At 37.1% G+C, this 24,822-nt stretch overlaps 1 protein-coding gene across 8 annotated transcripts in view; it reads left to right on the forward strand.

Moving 5' to 3' along the window:
- The window catches only part of dnmt3aa (DNA (cytosine-5-)-methyltransferase 3 alpha a), a 46,967-nt gene that overhangs the window by 18,165 nt on the left and 3,980 nt on the right, over positions 1–24,822 (forward strand). For 4 of the 8 annotated variants that reach the window (XM_084432895.1, XM_084432896.1, XM_084432898.1 and 1 more), the window contains 17 exons: positions 304–532; positions 811–854; positions 2,589–2,738; positions 13,408–13,641; positions 16,013–16,171; positions 16,249–16,356; positions 16,553–16,709; positions 17,949–18,098; positions 18,181–18,225; positions 18,814–18,893; positions 18,978–19,090; positions 19,831–20,014; positions 20,388–20,472; positions 22,451–22,596; positions 22,688–22,778; positions 23,378–23,526; positions 24,713–24,798. In XM_084432895.1, the coding sequence (XP_084289021.1) occupies positions 304–532; positions 811–854; positions 2,589–2,738; positions 13,408–13,641; positions 16,013–16,171; positions 16,249–16,356; positions 16,553–16,709; positions 17,949–18,098; positions 18,181–18,225; positions 18,814–18,893; positions 18,978–19,090; positions 19,831–20,014; positions 20,388–20,472; positions 22,451–22,596; positions 22,688–22,778; positions 23,378–23,526; positions 24,713–24,798 (2,210 nt within the window). Of the gene's footprint in view, positions 1–303; positions 533–810; positions 855–2,588; positions 2,739–4,856; positions 5,415–13,407; positions 13,642–16,012; positions 16,172–16,248; positions 16,357–16,552; positions 16,710–17,948; positions 18,099–18,180; positions 18,226–18,813; positions 18,894–18,977; positions 19,091–19,830; positions 20,015–20,387; positions 20,473–22,450; positions 22,597–22,687; positions 22,779–23,377; positions 23,527–24,712; positions 24,799–24,822 lie in introns of those variants that run through there. The other 4 variants (XM_084432897.1, XM_084432900.1, XM_084432902.1 and 1 more) reach the window with 3 other exon arrangements.

Consider the following 24,822-nt stretch of genomic DNA (forward strand, 5'->3'; position numbering starts at 1 on the left):
AATGAAGACCGTATGCATTATGCAAATTTCTTACATTATTATGTGGGCGTGTAACAGGAAGTGAAACTGTTGTTTTCAATAGATATATTACCGTTGTGAATTACAATTGTTCTGTGAAGCACCTCGATTTATAGGAAAGGTGATATTTATCCTACTAGATATTACCTGATTATAAAAATCAGGGACAGTCCCTCCTGCATGTGCACCCACATAATTACACATGCATCTCATCCAGTCCTGACATTTCAGTCTGCGCATCGAGTCATTTGAGTGATTTGCTCCCTCATTTCTCTCTCCTGATAGGTGAATAGTTGTGGGCGTGTAATAGAGGGTGTGGCCTGTATAAAGCAGGCGGGGTGTAACGGTGAAGCAGACAGTCGAGTTTCTGTGAAAAACCTGGAGCGGGACGACTCCTCCCCTGACTCCACCCACAGGAACAGCACAGACACGCCCCCAGGAGCAGACGAAGACTCCGCCCCTTCCACTCCACGGAAGAAACGAGGGCGACGGAAACTTGAGCGCCCGGAGCGACGTGAGTCACTCGTCTCTTGTTCAGTCAGTCTGATCGATTTCAAATGTCCTTTCCTTCCGAAATGTGTCAGAAAATACACTTTATAATGCGATAAAAGCGATATTGCGACGTAACTGATTCTGACGGTTGCTATATCGCCCCCTTGAGTACAGCCACATTAATGCAGGACCGCATCAGTGCGTCAGCCAAGCATATGTGTCTGTTTCTGCCATTACAGGGGTCTGTGTTTTTCTTTTAGTCTTGTTTTCCTTTAAATGACCTCAGTGTTTGTCTTTCAGACGTGGGGGAGGACGACACCAGCAGCGACACCAGCAGAGCAGAGGTAAGGAGAGTCAATATACAATAAAACATAGTCAAATAAGGAACATAATACAATTTGAGAATCTCATTTACTCATTTAATGACTAATGTTACATTAGTCTAGACACGTTTGTTACATTAGTCTAGACACGTTACATGTGTCTAGGGCTGCACAATGTGGGGGGGGGGAAATCGAGTTGCGATTTATCTTATAAAAATTTATTTTGGTTTCAAATGCATTTTTAATATTTTTGTTTTAATAGCTCCAGGTTTGCTCTGCTTGTCTACAGGGTTGCATAATTTGGCTTAAGATTTGTGATTTATGTATCAATATGAATATATAATAATAAATAAAAATGACTAAATAAACTCAACTAAATAAGAGTTATTATTATACTGTTATATTTCATTGTAAAATACAAATATTTAAGTATTTAGGCAGAAAATTAATACAATTATTTTACAGTAGAACTGTAAAATTACAAAACAATTTTTTGCTTTCAAACCATCAAGCTTTTATTTTGGCAGAAAACCGCTTAAAGCTACTCTTTTGTTGATGATGATTTTAATGCACTTTCTCGTTACAAGTTTGGTAAGATGGTTGGCAAACCCAAACACAAATTCTGCCGACCGAGACACTGTAAACACCGGATGAGCATGAGCTGCTTGTGTGTAAAAGAACACAGTGCTTCGCTGCACTTTAAAACACGCAGCGCATATACAGCATATATTTAATTAATTTGGGTCATTTTTATTTCGATTAATTGTGCAGCGCCAGGATTACATAGAATCCATGAGATTTGCTTGGAAAACTGGTTAAACTTAAACTAACTGGTTATCTGGACCCAGTCGGGTGGTTCAGACAGGTCTAGTTAATACATCACAGATTGATTGATTGATTGATTGATTAATCTACTCTTGCTCGACATAGATCACAGGAAATAGGCGACATGTTCTCCAAGAGCGTGAGAATGGGCCGATGGAACGTTCCAGGCTGTTTATGTGAGAGGCATTAATGTGTAAAGCCGTAACTTGGCCCGAATAACGGCTGTAAAGTGGTAACACGCCACTGAAATGTGTTAACAGGCTGTTGAACATACGTTACGGGTGTTTTATTAGGGCTGTGTACATACAGCGATTCACAAATGTACACAGAGGAAATAAAGACGCCTACACAATGCAAATCAAGGCTTTTCGAAAGTCACTTTCTTATGCATCAGTTGAGTTTCATTAGCATGTCAGTGCCCTACAGGACGTCACCAAAAACACCTAACGCTCATGAAAGCTGGAGCTAAATTTAAGCCTGTCATTCACAAAAATTCACAACGTGTGTATCCCCAGAAAACTATGTTAAAGAGAGTTGTGTTTGTCTTAGGTTAATATTCAGTAATATTATTGATTTTCCTGCACTGACACTATCGGATGAGAACAAAACTTAAACTGTTTTGAGCTGCACGATGACTCTATCGACTTAAATAGAGCTGCTTTATAGCTGAATCGAATTTGTTTCATAATTGATGAAATTTGCATTGAACTTTTTTTCATAATTTAAATGAACTATGGTTATTGAACTGAACCGAATCAACACTGAACAACGACACTATTGTCCTTTTTAGAGCTGCTTTACAGCAGAATTTGATTTTGATGAAGTTTGCATCACTGATTCTGTTATTTTCCTGTTTATTACTGTGATGCTGCTTTGAAACAATCTGTATTGTGTAAAGCGCTATATAAATAAAAGTGGCTTGACTTGTAGAGCGAAGGGGGCCGTCTGAGGGGCCGGCGGGGCGGGGACATCAGTCTGAGGAGACGACCCGTGCAGAGAGAGACCTTCCAGGCCGGAGATCCCTTTCACATCAGCCGCAGGGAGAAAGAGGAGTTGCTTGCTTTCTTGAGGAAAGAGAAGGTGAGAGAGACACTTCCCTACTATATAGTAGGCGATTAACAGTGTGTGACAAAAGAAGTATGTCTGAATTCACAGTACTCATAAAAGAGCAGGCAAAAAGTACCCAGATGACCTACTATTTCTGGCGAGATTCTGATGTGTTGATATGATGGACACTTTACTATCCCATGAGGCCACGGGAGAGGATTTGTGAATGGCAGTGAAGTGACGCAACTGACGCTAGTAGGTCACATGATAAGGAAAACATGGCGAATGTAGTACATCCGGATTACATTCATACTATATAGAACAAGCTGTTTTAGTTATTACTTAGTCAAAATAAGTACTTACTCAAGAGAGTGTGCGATTTCAGACGCAACCAATCAGAGTGATTTTAAAGAAGTGTCAATACAGTACAGTAATGTACTATCAACATCATTCATGGTGGAAAAGTCATTTACGGAATAAATAAGATTGACTCGTATATTGCTTACACTGTTTAACTGTACCTTACTCAAGTATTGGATGAGTTTAGGTTGCTCCGGGTTAGTAAATGATTTTATCGGGGTAGCGAGTAATGTATGAGTAGTGAGTAACTTATGAGTAATGTCGGCATGAAATGGAAATCATTTTTTTTCCTAATTCCTATTTTCTAAATGCATGTTATTGATCTTATTGTGGGCGTTTCATCTTGTGCATACGTTTCTTTTTTTTTTTTTTTTTTTTTGTCCTTATATCATAACTCGATCTTCCAGTTAAATGTCAGACGTCTCTTGACATGACATATTCAGGACTTCTCTAATCATTCAGTCCGCATAAACCCACTCCTTTCTTACCATCCACTGCATTTTCTTTCTTCTTCGATGATCTGTTTCACTTGAGTGTACGTCACAATACGGAAGAAAAGATCTGTTACTACTGTGACTTTAATGTAGTGTGTAATGTACGTTTTTTTGCCCACGGTTTTGGGCACCAGCAACGAGTCAAAAACGGACATTATTCCACAAATGCTGTCGAACTTAAAGGGATAGTTCACCCTAAAATTAAGTCATCATTTCCCTTCAGTCATGCCATTTCTATTATGGACCATGAAAGACATAAAGAAGTCTCGCTCCATATAATGTCCATCAGTTTTTTTTAGAAAAACACAAAAGTATCACAGAATGGTCCCATGCGACACATGCCGTTTATTCCAAGTGTTCTGGGGGTATACGATAGGGTTTGGTGAAAAACAAATAGAAATGTAATGTATTTTTTAACAAAATTCTTGACTTTGGCCGACATGCTCGTTCGTGAGACTCTATTAGTGCCGCAGTTCACTCCGTTCTCGTCCAGAACAAGCACAAAATGTGAAAAATCAAGATTAACAAAAACACGACATGAAATACAATGCCTAGAAATCCCCCAAAACTATCCGTGTACTCTCCTCACTGAGTCAAATATCACCGGACCGGAACTACGCTTGTCTGATCAGTTGACAGGTGTGAACGTGAAAACAGATATATTCACCTCAGAGAAGAAGGTACATGAGTTGTATTTCATGTTGTTAATTCTAATTCTAATTCTTTTGTGGTCCATAAAAGAAAGACGGCCATACGACATCAAAACAACACTAGGGGTGAATAAATGATGACTTATTTTTGGGTGAACTATCCCTTTAACTTGTATTGAACACGGAACATTCCTTTAGAGACACAGAGGGAAAGTTTTGAATCGCTGCTGTTGAAGGTTGAGATGAGTTGAGTTGAGTTAAAGATGAATGGAAAACTCACATCCTTACGCCTAAGGTGCCGAATGATACAAATGAGTGTGTTTATGAGGAATGGAAAACAATTTAGTAAATTGTTGAGAGGTACAGATCCGAAACTCTTGAGTTGAATGCATTCTGTTCTGTTCTGTTGTGTGTGTGTGTGTGTGTTTTGTCCAGTGAAGTAAGTGGAAAGTGAACATCAATGGAAAGTCAGTTGGGTTGGGTTCGCTAAAACAGTGTGTGTGTGTGTGTGTGTGTGTGTGTGTGTGTGTGTGTGTGTGTGTGTGTGTGTGAGCGAGTGTGAGCGAGTGTTTGTAGTAGTAGAGTGCTTGGCCACATTGTGAGGCCCTGTTTCCTGTAGAGGTGTGTGCTGTGTAAGTGTGTCGAACAGTGCAAACTCAAACCAGCTCTGAAGTGTCTGTGTTAAAGGGTAACTCTCACCAAAATTGAACCTAGGCTCTTTTTGTTAATCTACCCGAGTCAAACTACTCGACTACTAGATCGACTACTTTTGACTGACAAAATTCCAGCCACCGGAAACACTAACTGATAAAGTGAGTCATTCAAAACCTTTCTTTTTAGTAAACTCTGTGTACACAAACAATGTTCTCAGTGCTGGAGTTCATGTGTAGAGCCTCTGGTGATACTGAGAGCAAAGTTTCATGTTGTGTCGAACCTTCTTAGTGTTTTAAAAATAGCGATTTATGATGCTGTCATAGTAGTGCCCCAAGCACTCCCATTCAAACGGCATTTTGACCTAAACCGAAAATACGGTCAATATTAAAAGTGCCGTTTCCATTCTAATTATGCTTTTACACGAAAGTTTGACTCGGGTACATCAACTTCAATTTTGGCAAGAGTTACCCTTTAATGAGATATATATTTTATTCCTGTGCCGTTTTATTTGTTTACCATTTACTTCCCATTCAAATAAGTCTCTCAAACATGTAAGTAGTATGTTTTATATAGTTTTTTGCATTCTGACAGGAATGGTTTATATATTTACATATTTAGTCCTAACATACTTATCAGTTTTCTCACTAACAAACCAAATCGGTCATGTTTACACCAGTCTTGGTGAAGTCTTGACCAACCACAGTTCGCTTTGTAGCTTTTTACACTACCGTTCAAAAGTTTGGGGTCAGTAAGATTTTCTTTTTTTTAAAGACATTATTATTTTATTCAGCAAGGATGCATTACATTGATCAAAAGTGACAGTAAAGACTTTTACAATGTAACAAAAGATTTTTAATTCAAATAAATGCTGTTCTTTTGAACTTTCTATTTATCAAAAATCCTGGAAGGAAAAAAAATGCGTCACCGTTTCCACTAAAATATTAAGCTGTTTTCAACATTGATGATGATAATAAGACATGTTATGATCATCATATTAGAATGATTTCTGGAGGATCATGTGACACTGAAGACTGAAAATTCAGCTTTGCATCACAGGAATACATTACATTTCAGTATATTCAAATAGTTAAATATATTTACCATTTATTTTACTGCATTTTTTTAGCATATAAATGCGACCTTTTTCGGTAGTCTGTTTCATTCTAGTTCTAGTACCTAGTTTATTCTCTACTAAGTGCCTCAGAGAAATAAACCTGGCAAACTTTGGCAAATCCAGCAACTAGTTCTTCCTCAAAAGCGCTGGTTTTATCTTAACTTTGTAAACACGGCTTTGTCTCCTGTCAGACTGATGAAAACCGGTGCACCTTGACTCCTTGCATAAAAGCCGGCCAGTCAGATTTTTGTGTTCAATATGCATCAAACGGACTCTGGGTGGCCCTTTAGTACGCCGTAAGACTGAAACTAGTCTAACCCGTCTATATGACAATAATACTGCTCTCTAAGTATTTGTATTCAGGATTTCACTCCACAGATTTACTTTGAATCGTAAATGAACACCCTTGTGTGAAATATTTCGGCTAATATAATCATGTTTTCAGCTATTAGAGCATATTATTGCTCTTAGCTCTGTTTTAACCATGTTATACGCACCTGGTAATGGGTGATGTTAGTTATAATGCTCAAAACAACCCTAGGAACTAGATAAGAAAGATTGTCCGAGTGAGTGTTTTGTGTCGTGAAGTATTAAAGTGTGTGTTTATCCGTGTCCTCGGCTCACCCAGCGAGGGCTGTTTCTCTCTGGTCGGGAGACTCCTCCCACTGCAGTCTCTGGATCTCATCAAACACTGGCGCAGCTTCAACAAGACCTGATTACAAACATGTGTGTGTTTCAGAGAATAGCACATGGTGTGTGAAGCGGTTTAGTTTATGTAGACACTATAAAGAATAATGTAATTACTTGCAAAAGTGTTTTTCATTTGTTTTCTTAAAGAGTTTCCTTTCTCTGTGTGTGTGTGTGTGTGTGCGTGTGTGTTTGTGTGTGTGTGTGTGTGTGTGTGTGTGTGTGTGTGTGTGTGTTTGTCTCTTTCATTAACAAGGGTCATAAATCGTGGCTTAATTGGACCTTCCCGTCTTTCTCAGCACCAATGACAGTCGAAACGTAAAATTCCTTGCAGCGAAGGAATCACACACTATCAAATCTAAACCTGCACAAACACCCTCTCTCTTTTCTCTCTTTTTGTCTGGTCTGCGCTCCGCTCTCGTTCAGGTTTTGTGACGGACGCCCTCCTGGCCGATATTTGCAAACCCTCTGTGACCAATCAGCATGGAGTCACGTGGCCCACGATTCCCAAACAAAGACATTGTGTGTGTGTGTGTGTGTGTGTGTGTGTCCCCCTTCTGTTTTAAAAGTGTCTTTTTGCCTGCGTACACACTACACACATGAACACACACACAGCTACCTGAGAGGGACTGACGATCAGACACAGCAGCGTGTGTGGGTACGTGTGCACTGTGTGGAAAAGACACTTTTACTGATGTGGGTGTGTGTTTAGCAGAGGATGAAGGCAGAAAATGCTGACATGGCTGTTTGCATGAGTGTGTGTGTGTGTGTGTGTGTGTGTGCGCATGTGTGTCGCTTTAAACCAAACACAAGTACTGTAGCTCTGTAGTTTTATAAAGACATGGCTGCTTACTGCTTCCTGCAGTGCACACTGTGCACTGTATACTATACACAGCAAATGAGTGATCAACATTTTAAGCTGTTGTATGCTAAATAATGACCTCATGTTTTTTTGTGCATGGAACTACATAGTTATTTTGCATTTTTAATGTAATTTTGTTTTAAAAACTCTTGATTTGATAGTGCGATCAAATAAGTCAAATATGTTAAAAATCACAGAACAGGAATACCAAGTCAAATACATTGCATTGTGGGATATAGTGTAGTATCTTAGGCAAGTGTAGTTGGTTTATTTGTGTATTCCATGCAACAACTAAAAAGCACACTGCATACTTAAGAAATGGTACTAGTAGTATGCTTTTGTGAACATAGAGTAAAAGATTAGCCATTAGAGTGAAATATAGATCTGCTTTTTTTTTTTTGAGCCACAGACTGATCCGTTTTCTTTATTTATTTTTTTTAATGGCATTGATGGTCACTTTGAACTGAAAGGAATTTCACTAAATTCTTACACCATTATGCGACAAAGTAGAGCTCCTCAAACTGCGGTAAATGCAGGGGGTTGATGAAAAGCTAATAATTAAATCATAAAAATTCAATATAGATATAGAAAGATTGATAGATGATGTAAACTGTATATATACAGTATATATAAAATAAAAATAAAAACAATCAAAATTGTGTTTTATTCCCCTGCATGCGACTTTCTGATTTCAGTGATTAACTGATTTCAGAGAACAATGAAAATGCTGATGTGTTGTTAAATTATTTTATAGACATTTTATATAGAAACAAAACACAAACAAATTCCTGTCTGTGAAATGAGATACTAGTAACGCTTCAACTTCAGCTGGCTGAAAACGCTTTGGTGGACACATGGCCTAAAGAAAGAGAGAGTGATTCAAGTGGAGAACAAATATAAAATGTTGGCTATACAAGAATTCTATTTGTTAACACTGTCAACGCAGAAAATAGGCTAAATTAAATACGACATTTAACACTCAAAATTATAAGCCAAAAATAGTTCGCTCACTAGCTATACTGATGAATTAAATCTTTTTTTTATATATATATATATATATCTTTCTCCCATTCAAAGTGTACCGGTGTTAGGGTTAAATTCACAAATATTTCACAATGTTACTGTTATATAACTGTAGAACTGTATTTTTGATCAAATAAATGCAGTCTTGGTGAGCAGAAGAGACTTCTTTTTAAAACATTACAAAATATTATCAATCCCAAACTGTGTTTGATAAAGTGTCTAAATGCTTTACCAACAGGAGTGACGTTTGTATAGAAATGAGCCTGAGAGACTTTAGGGTCACGGTGAGGATGGGGGTCAGAGGTCGTCCACGCCTGGGTCACGATCATAAAGCTTCTCAGCCCTTGAAACTTGTCGTAAAGCCAAGGGTCGTCACAGAGTCCGAGGGGTCAGAGGGCGTGTTCGGGTCATAGTGGGAGACGTTCGCATACTTTTCGTGAGAAGCTTTCTAAAGATTTCCTCTTGTAGGCACAAAGAAAGACTTGCCATTTATAGAGTGCCAGTGAAGTGTTTTTAGGAAGCTTGCGTACTGTGGGCTGCAGCAGGAAATTAGGTAATCTGTTAAGACCGCATTTCCCAGGGTGCACTGGGCCGTTTGCCAGGGACTGCTGGGTAACCACCAACACAACCACTATAACGTCATGGAGACACGACTGGAAGAGGACAGGCAATCTGCCTCAGATAGTTGCTATCTTCCAGAACCTGGTGAGTTGCCTACTTAGGGAGTATTTTAAGGCATCATTGGTGCGTTCGATTGGAACAAAGGCCGTTCCAAAAGGTAGGCGGCAACGTTATGCTGCCTTCTGAAATTTTGGCCAAATTCGAATGCAGCATCGCGTATATTTATCACGAGTGATGCGATCCCAGAATGCATTGCTCTGTGAAAAATTCTGATAAAAAACAAAAAAACAAATAGGTTATTTTAACCAATATTTGTGTGTTCGTGCATCATAATTATGTGTTATGTTTCCAGCATGCATCAAACTCTCTTGTAACAGAGACATGAGGAGACAGAACAATCGCATACAAATTAATTAGAGAAATCATAATGCTCAGCAATCGTTAAAAGAGCAAATAGTCTCGCGACCTGTTTTGATTGGTGTACAAAAACTTCCAGCTAATGTTTTTAAGGTGAATGATTTGTAATAGAGAAGTAAAATATTGATAATCTGATTTGAATACACTACATAAAAGTCTGTTCTGCTCACCAAAGTTGCATTTATTTGATCAAAAAATACAGTAAACATTGAGAAATATTACAATTTAAAAGAACTGTTTTCAATTTGAATATATAGTGAACTGTGATTTATTCCTGCGATCTAAGCTGTGTCTTCAGTGTCACATGATCCTTAATAATGAGAAAACCATCATGCATTTTTTTCAGGATTCTCTGATACATTTTTTGCAACATTATAAATGTTATTATTTTCATTTGTGATCAATTTAATGCATTCTTGCAGAGTAAAAGTGTTCATTTCTTTCCAAAAAAAGCAAGCCCACTCACTAGGGTTTGACCGTGTGTGTGTGTGTGTGTGTGTGTGTGTGTTCATGTTCTTGAACTTGAATTTGTAAAGCTAATTATTTTTCTGATCAGATCGCCAAACTATATGCATCATGTTTAAACCTTTATTTAATGCTGAGCGTCTGAGGTGGATGTTTATACCAGGTCCGTCTTCTGCTTCCATCCCTCAACTGCACTTTCTATAGAGTTTATGTGTCTCCATTGACCCGTCAAACAGGCCTGTCTCTCTGTATTTTAGTGTCTCTGTTTCGGTGCGATTAGCCGCTCTGTGGTTGGCCGTTTAGCGGGGTTAAAGGTCAAATGAGGCGCTTATGACCTTCCTGCAAAAGTTCACACAAGAGGAACCAACAGCTGCTCAAAGGACTCAAAGTTTCACTCTCACATACAGTAGTTAAAAAAGAAGCCTAAGCATCGAGAACGAAACTTTTTATTTTTGTCAGGAAAATGTTTTGAATAGACTTTTCAGCGAAACTTACATATAAATGGTTTACTTAAAGTAATTTATTCGGGATATGAGGAAAGTATTTTAACGTTTAACAATGAAAAATGGCTAGTGGAAACCATTATTAGAGATCTCATTTGTAATCTCATTTTCCTTTCCTGAGTCAGTGGTGCTGGATCTGTAATGTTGTTTTCAAAGTCATGGGAATCTTGTTGACATCCTCAGAAAGATGAGAATCTGTGTGTCTCCTGCCAAACCCACAGCGTTTCTAATACGTATGAAATTATTCTTGACTAGGCATACACTGGAGGGGTGTTTGATATTAACAAATATTTATTTTCTGGGATTTCGTATGTATCCATCATCTTTTGTGTCAAATTCTTACGTTTAATCAATAAATTCAATTAGAATAAGACACAATAGGGCTGTTACCAATCAAATGAAATCAGTATCAACAAAATTAATCTTTGCAATGCAGAGGAGAAACACAAGCTGCATCTGAAGTGGCATTTAGATGCATTTACACAGACTGTAAATAAAGGGACATGCATGCATTTAACCTGCAGTTACAAATGCATAAATAATGGTTTCATGTTTTAATCGTAAAATGTTGAATATTGATATTTTGAAAGTATTTTTATAAGATATTTTAAATGTGAAATTAAAACCGCCAGTAGGTGGCAGCAAGTTACTGTTATTGAGTGAGTCATTGAGCTTCAACCGATTCGTTCAAATACCTGATTCATAAAAATAAAATAAACCTGATTCATTCATTGTCTTAATGAGTGAGTCAGTGAATCATTCATTCAAACGATTTGTTCATTCAGTAGCAAAACAGTCCTGTTGGCTTTTAGTTTGTTTGGGACTATTTTCGATGGCAAAATAGAGCAAAAACAGGCAATATTGTGTCTAAAATGTAAATCACTTAAAGGGACACTAAGTAGGAATTTCTCCCATCTAGTGGTGAAACTGTATTTTGCATTCAAACGAATAATGCTCTCCAGCGCCTCACTTTTCCAAATGCGCGTTGCATCTACGGTAGACGTTATGTACCAAAAAGTTATGACAGGATGTCTTATAATAGCACTTCGAGTTTTTCTTCGGGTGAACAGGTTTGTTATTTAAAACAAACTGAAACTTGAATCAACGAAAAAAAGAATGTTACAGTATAAATTACTGACTGTGAAAAACATTAACTATGGTAGTTAGTAGTAATGCCGCCTTTATTCGTTATATTTTTAAAGTACGTGCATTGTTAGATATCATCATCATCCATGCCTTCTCTAACGTTACTTTACTCAATAGCTGCTATTCATCAAAGAGCCTGTTTAACTATGAATAGATAAATAGATATAACTATAAATGTTCTACTATCTATATAATAAAGTTCACAACCAAGCAATCAAAAATAAGCTTGTAATTAAGACCGTAACATTGACTTACCTGTCGAGAAGAAAGCAGGCAACTTCAGCATCTCTTTTGAAAGCTTTCTCCTGCATTAGCTATCCCGACATTAACCCTTGTTTTTGTAATCTCCGGTCACGTTTCCTTTTACGGTCTATTTTGGACTTTTTCGATGACGAGGACTCCTTATCCTGTGACTCATATGTATGTATGAATGAACGGTGTATAAATAACTGTACAGTGCAGCCTTTTAAACTTGCCGCGGCAGTGACAAGCACCTCTCTCTGCTCTGCTCCTCCGCTTCTGCTGGCTTCAGTCACGTGACGCTGGCTCTGAACGAAACGCGTTGGCCTAGTACTTTTTGTCCCTCTCTGCTATTATAGTTTTTCAAGATGGCGGAACTACATGGAAGCCTCCGTGGACCTACCCGTCCCATGTATATAAAGATAATAAATTCTTCGTTTACGAGGATTAGTCTGATCATTGGCATAGGTATTTGTACACCATTGAGGGCATATTTATGAATAAAAATATTGATTTTAGATAATAAAATACCTAAAAAGCTACATATTGTCCCTTTAATATTAACTTCATGTTTATTGATCTGTTGTATAAAATCTATATCACATTTGTAATCATGCTGATATTTGGAGATAAAACGGCACTCTTCGTGTGAAATTGATTAACTATATTAAATGACATACGGAGTTATTTTTTCTCTCATCTTGAATATTGGGGGCTTTTTAAAATGCATTTTAATCGACTATATCACGCAGTGAAAGCATGCACTCTAAATGCGCAAGCACAACTAGTCTTTTGTAAAGGATCATGTGACACTGAAGACTGGAGGAATGATGCTGAAAGTTCAGCTTTGATAGCTTTGAAATATATTCAAAGAGAAAACAGTTATTTTACAATATTTCACAATATTAATGTTTTTACTGTATTTTTAATAATGCAGCCTTGGTGAGCAGAAGACCACTTTAAAAACACATTACATTTTACTGACTCAAACTTTTGAATGGCAGTGTAACTCGACATGGTTTTGCAATAAAAGACTATAGAAACAAAGATTATGAAGATGCATATTTACTCAGAGTCATCATGCATGTGAATTGAAGTGTAAATGAAGCGGTGAACAGTCTAAACGGTTGGATTTCTACAGTCCATGTAAACACGCATTTATTTCCAGGATGCCAGCAATTCTGGAGTCTAATACACACACACACAGAGACATCTTGTCTCCTGTTAGCTGAGAGTTTGTCCTCACATGACAGTAAAAACCTGTAGGCTACATTTCCACAGTGATTTCAAATCAATATTTACCCAAACACACACACATACAATCAAGTGTGTTGTCTTGCTAGCAAAAGAAGTTTACATAAAAACGTGTCTGCTTTTCATTTGCAAGCAATACGAGTAAAAATCCTTTGTTGTCTGTATTACACCTTGTTTTGACCGCATGTGTTTGTTGTTTCCGTGTCTTTAAGGAGGAGAAGACCCACCCGCTGACCACCATGAGTGACACGATGGACGACCAATCAGCAGTGAGTTCTCAGAAGGAGGAGGAGGAGCCAGTCATCAACCTCCCATCCACACCCACACCTCAGCAGCAGCACACTGACCCCGCCTCCCCAACGGTTGCCATGACGCCTGAGCCGCCTCCGGTCGCCTGCGGCAACAAGGTGATGGCGAGATCCTCCGAGATGGATCTGGAGTACGAGGTGAATATCTGTGCTGAAAATAAGAGGCACTCTTCATTGGTTGTTTGCAGCACTTTGAATAAGGTACTGACTTGAATTGAAAAAACAATTAAAGGTTTTTAGTTCAGTTTTATTAGATATGCAAGATAAACTGTTATCTGACATGAAATTAAATGTTTAAAAAACGCAAATGTTTTGCATGCATTTATCAGGATAATTTTTGCATCTCAAGGTTTGGTTAAAAAGATGCTATTTTTTGTTGTTTCTACGTTCATTTGAGAATTTATTGTGATTAATATAAATAAACAAACAGTTCAACTATTCAATTATTATTACAGATTATATATTATTTCCTGTAATATTTAGTATTATTGCAAATTATTTCTTAATTAGTTATATTTTATATTCCCAATAAAAAAGTCATATTTATAGTCATATTGAAAAAGCTTATGAAAAAGTTACCATTAAAGGATTAGGTCACTTTTTTTTTTTTAAATGTGCTGATAATTTACCCCGATGTCATCCAAGATATCCATGTCTTTCTTTCTTCAGTCAAAAAGAAATTAAAGGTCCCATTCCATGGATTATTTTTATTATTTTATCATGTTTCCAGGGGTGCCCTTATAATGTTAGTATGTTTTTTAGATCAAAAATTGTTATAATTTAGAAATAAAAGGCATATTTTCTAGCCTGATTTCATTCCCTGGTTTGAACACTCTGTTTGAAGGGGCGTGTCTGCTGAGAGACTTCAGTGTAAAAGCCCTCTGCTGTGATTGGCTGAAATGCTTGCATATGAAATATCTGGCATTACATGTGGAACTATCTGGAAAACTTTTACTATTACAGCTATTATACGTTTTTACTATTACAGCTATCGGGATTAACGAATCATGAGAAGTTTTTTAAGTATTTAGATCTCTTTCAATCACATAAAAAATTGCAGTGATGAGCACTGAGCAGATGACAGTCTGTTGATCGTGTGAAAAAAGATCTTATCATTGCAACGCAGTTTCTGCACTATCACTAATGATTTCACCAATGCAAACATGAGGCATATAAATACAGTAAGAGCTTCGTTGTGCAGTGTAACAGCGTCATTGATTTCATAACGAGTGTTGGCAAGTGTCCAGATAAACTCGCGCTGTGTGATTGACAGCTTGGACGATTGGAAAGGGATTGTTCTTTGATCGCTTTCTGTATATTAATCACAGTTTAAGTAAGATTATTTTCATCCTACTAAGAGAAACGAACGATGTGAAGTTGATCGCTACTTCCATATTAAATCACTACTTGTACTTACCGCTTGCTGGAATATAGTTGAAATAGTCCCCTTCGTCAGTATGAAACGCTGAGAGAAGCCTGCTTGATATTATCCCAGGTTAGAAAAACAGTCCGTGGTGAAATGGACAGAGCAAACTAACAACTTCGAATTAAACTTTTGCGGTATCCGATTATAGATAAACATCAACCACGTCTGTTGACATTTCGCCATCAATACGCCTGTGTTCCTGTGGGCGGAGGTTAGTCTAAACACGGTTCTGGTGATGTCACTAATGACGGAAGTAGAGGGGTGTAGTCCAATCGAGCCGTTTTTTGTAGTCAACTTCTGTTAAATAAAATATCTCGCTTGGCATTGAACTTTGAGCGTTATAATTTTACAGATATTATTTATACTCTAACAACAACATTACACACTAACTAAAGTTTGAAACATGGGATCACGTAGAACGGGACCTTTAAGGTTTTTGAGGGAAACATTCCAGGATTTTTCTACACAGAATGGACTTCAATGTGTCCGCCGGCATTTTGACAGTCAAAAATAGTCGATCTCCGAATGCAACGTAACAGGGAGGAGAGTAAAGATGGAAAGCTCCTAAAGCTTAGTTCCATATAAATTCACGGATAATTTGTTGTTTTGTCGTTAGTGAAAATCAATACTGACCTTGTATTTGAAAAAGGATCCTCATATAAGAAGCAATACTAAAATTCAGAGTCAGTTCATTCACATTCGGAGATCGACTATTTTTGACTGTCAAAATGCCGGCGGACACAGCTACAGGGAGTAAAAATCCTCCTTTTTAGTAAACTCTGTGAACACAAACAATGTTCTCAATGCTCTAGTTCATGTGTAGAGCCTCTGGTGATACTGAGAGCACAGTTTTATGTTGTGTCGAGCCTTCTTAGTAGTTTTTGATGCGATCATAGTCGTGCCCCGAGCACTCCCATTCAAAAGGCAATTTGACCGAAAACGAAAATACGGTCAAACTTAAAAGTGGCGTTTCCATCCTAATTATGCTTTTAAACGAAAGTTTGCCTCGGGTAGATTAACAAAAAGACCCTAGGTTGCATTTTGGCGAGAGTTACCCTTTAAACTGAAGCTGATGTTTCTCAGGACGGCCGTGGGTTCGGGATCGGAGAGCTCATCTGGGGAAAGTTACGGGGATTCTCCTGGTGGCCCGGGCGGATCGTGTCATGGTGGATGACGAGTCGCAGTCGGGCCGCTGAAGGAACCCGCTGGGTCATGTGGTTTGGAGATGGCAAATTCTCAGTGGTGAGTCAGTCGCCCAATCAGGATCCTTCATGAGTGCTGATAACACACATTATAGTGAACATCCCTCCCTCTCTCAGGTGTGTGTGGAAAAGCTGTTGCCCTTGAGTACATTTTGCACATCTTATCATCAGCCCACCTACAACAAACAGCCCATGTACAGAAAAGCCATCTATGAAGTTTTACAGGCAAGTCACGCAGTAACAAACATGATATTTCTCCATCATGTGTGTTATTGCCCTGGTTTATTGCCCTGGTCAACTGATAGCGACACTAATGGCTTTGACTAAACTAGATCTTACACATGTAGTTTTCATGGATGTAAATAGGGGTATAGACCAGCATGTGTGTATTTTCTCATGCTGTTTGTGTGGATCTGCACAGACGGCGAGTACGCGTGCAGGAAAACTGTTCCCTGTGTGTGTGTCCGCGGACGACTCGGACTCGGGGAAGAGTGTAGAACTGCAGACTCGGCAGATGATTGAATGGGCCAGCGCTGGGTTCCTCCCCTCCGGGGCCAAAGGCCTGGAGCCGCCACCAGGTACCAGCTCATTTCATTTATAGTTTATTATTGTTTATTGTTTATTATAATAATTCATTACTACTACAAACATTATTATATAAGTTATACATATCAATATAATTATAATTGTTTTTTTTTTGTGTGTTTTTTTTATTTAATCAGTGACATTTATTTTATTTGTATGAATTTATCATTGATTTTATTTAGATTTAAATTTTTCAATATATTTTTGTAATTAATTTTTTATTGCGATTAATCGCACCGTTTTTGTGCGATCAATCGCACACTTATCGTGGAGTTAAGCATGCACCATTTATCAAATATTATGATATAAGTTATACATATCAATATAATGTAATTTATTTTAATCTTTATTATTTTTTATTAATGCCATTTATTAAAATTTTATTAATTTATTATTGTTTATATTATTTATAAAATTGTATTTAGGGCTGTCAATAGATGACTTTTTTTTATTGCAATTACTCACACCGTTTTTGTGCGATTAAACACTTAATTAAGCATACACCATTTATCTTTAAACTAATCTAATCTAACTGTGATATAAATTACATTAATGACGCAATTTCACATGATTCAGTAAATTATTTGCATTCAATCATTTTAACGTGTTAAGCATTTTTAATTAATCGCATGCTTTAACGTTGAAAGCCCTAATTTTATTATATTTATTGTATATGTTTTATTTTAATTATATAAATTATATTTATTTTATTTTAATTAAATTATTAGTATTTTTTGTCATATTATTTATTATATGTTTTATTTTAATTAATGATGTTTATTTTATTTTTTATTTATTATTGTGTTTTTGTTATTCTTTTTTTTTATTTATTTTTTTATGATGTTTATTTTATTTTGATTAAATTATTTTATTTTTTATTATATTTTGTTATATTTATTTAAAAAATATATATTTAAAAATGTAAACAAATATATGAATTCAATTTATTTTTATTTAATGTATTATTTATTGTATTGCTCAAATAATTTTTTGGATAGCATAGACCTAATAATTTGGTCTTGGAAAAATTTGATGATAAATTACTGATTTCCTGAGAGACTTTTGATTGCAGACAAATCTGAGCACAGATCTCTTCTGAATTACTGGGGACTTATTCTCAGTACAAACATCTGAGAAGCAAAAGACTTTTAATTGCTATCGTAGAAAAACAATCGAGATATTAGAGACATTGCATTTCTGTGTGTAACTGTGTGTGTGTGTGTGCGCTCTAGCGGAGCGGAACCCTTATACTGAGGTGTATCCAGAGATGTGGGTGGAGCCTGAGGCTGCTGCATACACAGCTCCGCCCCCTGCCAAGAAACCCAGGAAGAACAGTGTTGAGAAACCCAAAATCAAAGAGATTATAGATGAAGGAACCCGAGGTATCACAAACACACACATGTGCCAAAGCAAACTGTCTTCACATTTCGCAGCGATTGTTAACGCACGTTTTGTTTTCCTCAGAGAGACTCGTATATGAAGTCAGGCAGAAGTGTCGCAATATCGAAGGTGAGTTTGCTGTTGAATGTGACCTTTGACCCCTGGATGCTTGCTCTTTTTAAACAAAACTCACTTGAATCATAACATACTGTTTAGCATAGATTTGGGCATCATCAATACTTTGCTTCTACATTTAAAAAAACTATTTTCTATGCAAAGATTCTTCACAAAGCGTGAGTTCCAGTTTGTGTGCTTGAAGTACATACTACGCATATTCATGAGTATGTAGTAAACCACCAGTATTAGGACATTAGAGCTGCATTTTGATGCCACAAACCTCCTTTCGGGAATACACAAGGGCTAGTGGTCAATATTACCATTACAAATATATGCATGAATTTGAATATATGTATTTCCAAAAGTTAAGAAATGTAATAAAATATCTTGACTTTTGGAAGTCAGTCAGAACTTGATTGATATTACTTCTGGTTCATTTATCACATTAGAAACATAAAGTCAGGTTGAGCACATTGCATTGTGGGATACAATATATATAGTCAGAGTGTCATAGGACAAAATGTGCATAAATACAGCATAAATAATATGGTACAGTAGCATGCTATTCCAAACATCATCATGGAGTCTTTTTGTGTGCAGATATCTGTATTTCCTGTGGAAGTCAGAATGTATCTCTTGAACATCCTCTGTTTATTGGAGCCATGTGCCAGAGCTGCAAGGTACTCATGCACACATTTCCACCTGTCAATCAAGCGCATTCTGACTTCTGATTGGTTCTGAGGTGGTTTTCTGTTCCCGTGCAGAATTGTTTCCTGGAGTGTGCGTATCAATACGACGATGACGGTTATCAGTCGTACTGCACCATCTGCTGTGGAGGAAGAGAAGTGCTCATGTGCGGGAACAACAACTGCTGCAGGTGTGTATGTATGGGGTTTTCTTTGTATCTCCTGCTACGACCATATTAATCTGGATATATTTTAAATCAGTGTTTTCATTTCAAAGCGCTCTCTATCCACACTAGCGTTAAAGTCGGCATTCTTCTTTCTTTCAATCTCAATTTTCGCTGGACAAAAATGCCGTCTTAATGTGGAATAAAGTTTAAAGGCGCACTGTGTAATTTTTAGCGGCATCTAGTGGTGAGGTTGCGAATTGCACCCAACAGAAGTTACGGTGGCCGACAGGAAAAGATGTCGTCGTCTGAGACTGCAGAGAGTAGCCAGTTAAGCAATAAGGTTTCTTTACAAAGATAAATTAAGAAATTAGGTTTACTTAATTATTCAGTAAAACGATATGTTATTGTGAATATTTTATTCGCTGTCTTTAGCTAGCGTCTTTTCACGAAGAATAACATAGTGACGAAACGCGTTTGTCCGTTTAGGGCCACTGTAGAAACATGTCGGTGCATTTCAGTGTGGTGTATGTAGATAGAAATGGCTCATTCTGAGGTAATAAAAACATAACGGTTCATTAAGTAAGACCTTTATACACCACTGAAAACATAGTTATGTATATGATATTGCATTTCTGTCAACAGATCCTCCTAAATATTACACAATGCACCTTTAAAACGTAGAGAAAAATGTGTTTTCAAATGTATCTGGATTAATGTAGACGTAGCCTGAGAGAGATCTCTGAATCGATGTTGTGTGTGTGTAGGTGTTTCTGTGTGGAGTGCGTGGATCTGCTGGTCGGGGCCGGTTCGGCACAGGCCGCTATCCGTGAAGACCCCTGGAACTGCTACATGTGTTGCAGCAGGAACGTGTCCGGGCTTCTGAGGCGCAGAGACGACTGGACCACGCGACTGCAGCTGTTCTTTGCCAACAACCACGACCAGGACTTCGTGAGTTCATCTAGTTTGGCAACTTTGACATCTTACAAAATAAAGTATAAAATAAGTCAAGTCGAAATCAATGACGCAAACTTCATCAGATATGAGACAAATTCAAATTCTGCTGTAAAGCAGCTCTAAAAAGAGAGTTGAGTCATTATTCTTTGTTGCTGTTGCCAAAATGAATCATACATGAAACGAATTCAATTCAGCTGTAAGGCCGCTCTACAGAAGACGATGGTGTCATTATTCAGCTCAATTTAGTTCAAGTTTTGTTCTCTTCATTCATTCAAGTTGATAATGTTACTGACTACAGAGTGTTTTTTAAATAACTTTTAACTAATGGAAGTTAAAAAGCAAAATCTGTTTATCTCTCCCCTCTCAGGAACCAATGAGGTTGTATTCTCCAGTAGCGGCAGAGAAGAGGCAGCCAATCAGAGTGCTCTCTTTATTTGATGGCATCGCTACAGGTGAGATCACACCTGAAGATCTTAAAGTGATGATAGTTCACCCAAAAATGAGAATTCTGTCTTTGTTTACTCATCCTCATGTGGGTGCAAACCCGAAGACTTTCGTTCATCTTCGGAACACAAATTAAGATCTTATTAATGAAATCTGAGAGCTTTCTGTCCCTCCATTGACAGATACGCAACTACCACTTTGACACTTCAAAAAGTTCATAAAGAGATCGTAAAACTAATCCATATGAATTGAGCGGTTTAGTCCACATTTTCTGAACAGTGTGGTAGATTTTTCCCTAAACCTAACTATCTGGGTCGTCTCCAATCGACATTCCCTGGGTCGTCTCCAAATGACGTTTTATATAGTCTACCTAACTAACTTGCTTCCCTAACTAGCTTTCTTACTGCGCAGCAATGATCGACAAACAGACTTCAGCAAATGTCCTTTAAATGCTTTAATCACGGCCAGAAGAGTTCCCTCAAATTCCATTGAGAATCCCACCAGCTAACACGAATACAACAGTTTTTATAGTATAAGGAGGTATGGCTCTGCACCTGCACTGGATTTGTGGCACGCCGCTCTGGGTCAGCTGGCTGCCCTTGAACAACTGTCCTATAGGTTTCTTGATAAAGTGGAGGAGTATACCTTGAAATGGGGGAAGTATCATTCGTACACTTTGGACGTTTAATGGCGTTCTGGCTCATAAACATAGCATTTAACTAGAAAACATGACTGATGGATACATTTTGATAGAATACTGTACCTACATATAGGCAAGGTTGTAAACTCAAGGGCTCTGTGCATCACTGTCTTTTTTTTATTAAATTTTTTATTAATTTTATTTATTCTTTTATAATTTTCTAAAATGTATTTATAGTATAGTTTTTGTCTATGGTTGCGTTATGTCTTCCTTTCATTCTATTTTGTTGTATGTGTACTGCTTCATTTTTCTGTGTTAAACTGTTAATCATAAAAAACGAATAAGGAGGTATGGCAAAAATGTCATGCTGCGTTACATAATTTCCCCACAATTTGATTGGTTTTCATAGACTCATGGTTTTCATAACTACTAGGTAAAGCAAACTTTGTTTTAATGTTTACTTCATTGTTAATCACAAGGTTCAAACCTAGTCGTCTGTCTAGTTTCATTTCCCATATTTGTTATTTTTAAACACTCACACAACCAAAGTCAAAGGGGCATGGCAACACAACATACAACATTCAAAAACACAGGACAACATTTTAGTACATTGTGTTTCAAAGTGTTATCATGTTAGGCCTAAAAAGAGAAATAAGGTTAGATGTTAGAAACGTATTAGTTTGATATACAGTTTACTATTTTATTCATTAAAAATCCACCACAAGAGACAAGATCGCTTTATATGATAAACAGATTTAATTTAGTCTTTTATTCACATATTAACATTGATCAACAAACATAAACTGTTCGCTTGAGCTTCTGTTTACCACAACTAATGTGTGAATTGATGAATGTTTATATGTGAATAAAAGCCTAAATTCAATCTGTTCATCATATAAAGCGATCGAGTCTCTTCAGAAAATGTGGACTAAACCACTCAGTTCATATGGATTAGTTTTGCGATCTCTTTTTGAACTTTTTGAAGCGTCAAAGTGGTAGTTACGTAGCTGTCAATGGAGGGACAGAAAGACATTAAAAAGATCTTCATTTGTGTTCTGAAGATGAACGAAGGTTTGGAACGACATAAGGGTGAGTAAATGGTGATTATTTTTGAGCAAACTATCCCTTTAAGTGTTAACTAAATATCAAAATGAAAACTACTAGAATCTAAAATTAACTGACAGAAATAAATGTTTAGAGTCATCTATGTAAATACAAAGTGAAATTTAAAGTCAATTCACAATGTTAGAAAATGTAAATAAAACTATAACAAAAAACTATAACAATATTGCACTTTTTTTTTGAATATGTGAATAGCGTGAATATGTGTGTGTTTTTGCTGTCAGGGCTGCTGGTGCTGAAGGATCTGGGTATTCAGGTGGAGCGCTATGTGGCGTCAGAGGTGTGTGAGGACTCCATCACGGTGGGGATCGTGCGACACCAGGGACGGATCATGTATGTGGGCGATGTCAGGAACGTCACACGCAAGCATGTGAGCATGTGTCTTTCTCTCTGTCTCGCACTGTCTTTTCTCCTGGACACACTTCTGATGTCCCTCTCTGCTTGCCGTCCCGTGTCTCTAGATTCAGGAGTGGGGGCCTTTTGATCTTGTGATCGGTGGAAGCCCGTGTAACGATCTATCCATCGTCAACCCTGCCAGGAAAGGCCTGTTCGGTACGACACCCAGTTTGAGATCCATTTCCGGCATCAAAACCACAACATCTGTGTGTGTGTGTGTGTATTCGAGCTGTACGATAAATCTTTGAAAATCAGAAGTGGGATAAAACGTTATAGTTCAGATATAAACACTGATGTTTACGGCAGCGATTAAATAAAGTAAATTACTTTTTGAAAACAACTTGATGCTTCAAATAAAGACTGTATCAATTAAATCGTTACACCAATAGGTGGCGACAAGTGACCGTTAAAAAAATAGACTTGTTATTGAATTATTCAAGAGATTCATTCAAAAATGCTGATTTATCCAGTAATGAAACAAGTGAACTATTTATGGGTGAGTGACTCACTTAAACCTATTGTAACAAAAATAATAACTTCAAATTAATTCTATATATTTGTTAAATAGACTGCAACAATTAACATTTTGTCAGAAGCTCTAGTAAATGATGTTTTGTTTAGTTGTCTATTCAGAATCCTGGGAGAATCATGATCTGAGAATCACTCATTCTCAGTTTATCCAGAATCGTGCAGCTCTAGTGTGTATTGATGCATTTGTGTTGTAGTAAGTGTTCGTCTGTGTGTGTGTTGTGCAGAGGGCACCGGGCGTCTGTTTTTTGAGTTCTACCGGCTGCTTCATGAAGCGCGACCCAAAAACGGAGACGACCGACCGTTCTTCTGGCTGTTTGAAAATGTCGTTGCCATGGGAGTCAGTGACAAAAGAGACATTTCACGCTTTCTGGAGGTGTGTTTACACACACACACACACACACACACACATACACACATACATTCATGCCTAAAGTGAATCATGTGTGCTATTCATCAGCGCTGCCCTCTTGTGGTTGTACATGTAACAGTCTTTATGTACAGTGAGCACAAAATGGATTTAGACAATGAAAAATGTTTGAATTTCACATTTGATGAACACAAAGTAGGCCTAGTAAATATTTTTAATCTTAATTTTCGACATTATTGTTTTATCAATTAAAACCTGACTTATTTGTATTGAAGTGGGATGTGGGTAAGCTTAGGGACAGGTTTGATGATATGGGTAGGTCTAAGGGTGGGTTGATGGGAAAGGGAGGATCAAAAGTCTAATTATACATGTAATTATAGAAATTCTTCAAAATCAAATGCAGGTATTTTTTAAATACGAGTACAATGTAAAAACGTGTGTACACAATAAGTGCATTGTATCAAACAGTTAATTCAAATGTTAGTTCATAGTAGTAAAGACACTTAATATAAAGTGGGACCTTTTATTTGATCTAATGCAGTTACATTCAAGATGCTGATATTGATATTTATTTTATTTCCTGTTGACTAAAGTGTTTTTAAATCAATTGTTTTCATCAATTCACAATTCAGTTTTAAGCACACAGACAACTCCATGATCATGTGACTGCAATATGATTATTTATTTTTAAATTATTTATTTATTTAGGTCATTCATTTTCTAAATTTAAATATAGTATTAGTATTTTTTTGACATTCAGGCAAGTAACCAAATGCGTTTTGCAGTCACAGTTTATATAACTATTTTCAACATTGATAATAATTATAAATATTTCTTGAGCAGCAAATCAGATTATTAAAATGATTTCTGAAGGATCATGTGACACTGAAGACTGGAATGATGCTGAAAATTCTTTGCTTTGAATCACAGGAATAAATTACATTTTAACAAATCTTCACACTTAAGTCAGTTATTTTAAATTGTAATAATATTTCACAATATTGCTGTTTTTATTGTATTTGTGATCAAATAAATGCAGCCTTGATTGAGCAGAAGAGACTTCTTTCAGAAACATATTGAAGGCCTGCGAATACTGTTTAATGAATCTCTCATTGACAGTCATTTTGTAAAGAATGAATGTACTTTTCTGAATTTCCTCATATAAAATATATTTACATCTCTGTGCTTCCAGTGTAATCCAGTAATGATCGACGCTAAGGAGGTGTCGGCCGCGCACAGAGCTCGATACTTCTGGGGGAACCTGCCTGGAATGAACCGGTACAATTTACAATATGAATTAGA

Source organism: Rutilus rutilus (assembly GCF_951802725.1).
Source record: "Rutilus rutilus genome assembly, chromosome: 15".
NCBI classification, from domain to species: Eukaryota; Metazoa; Chordata; class Actinopteri; order Cypriniformes; family Leuciscidae; genus Rutilus; species Rutilus rutilus.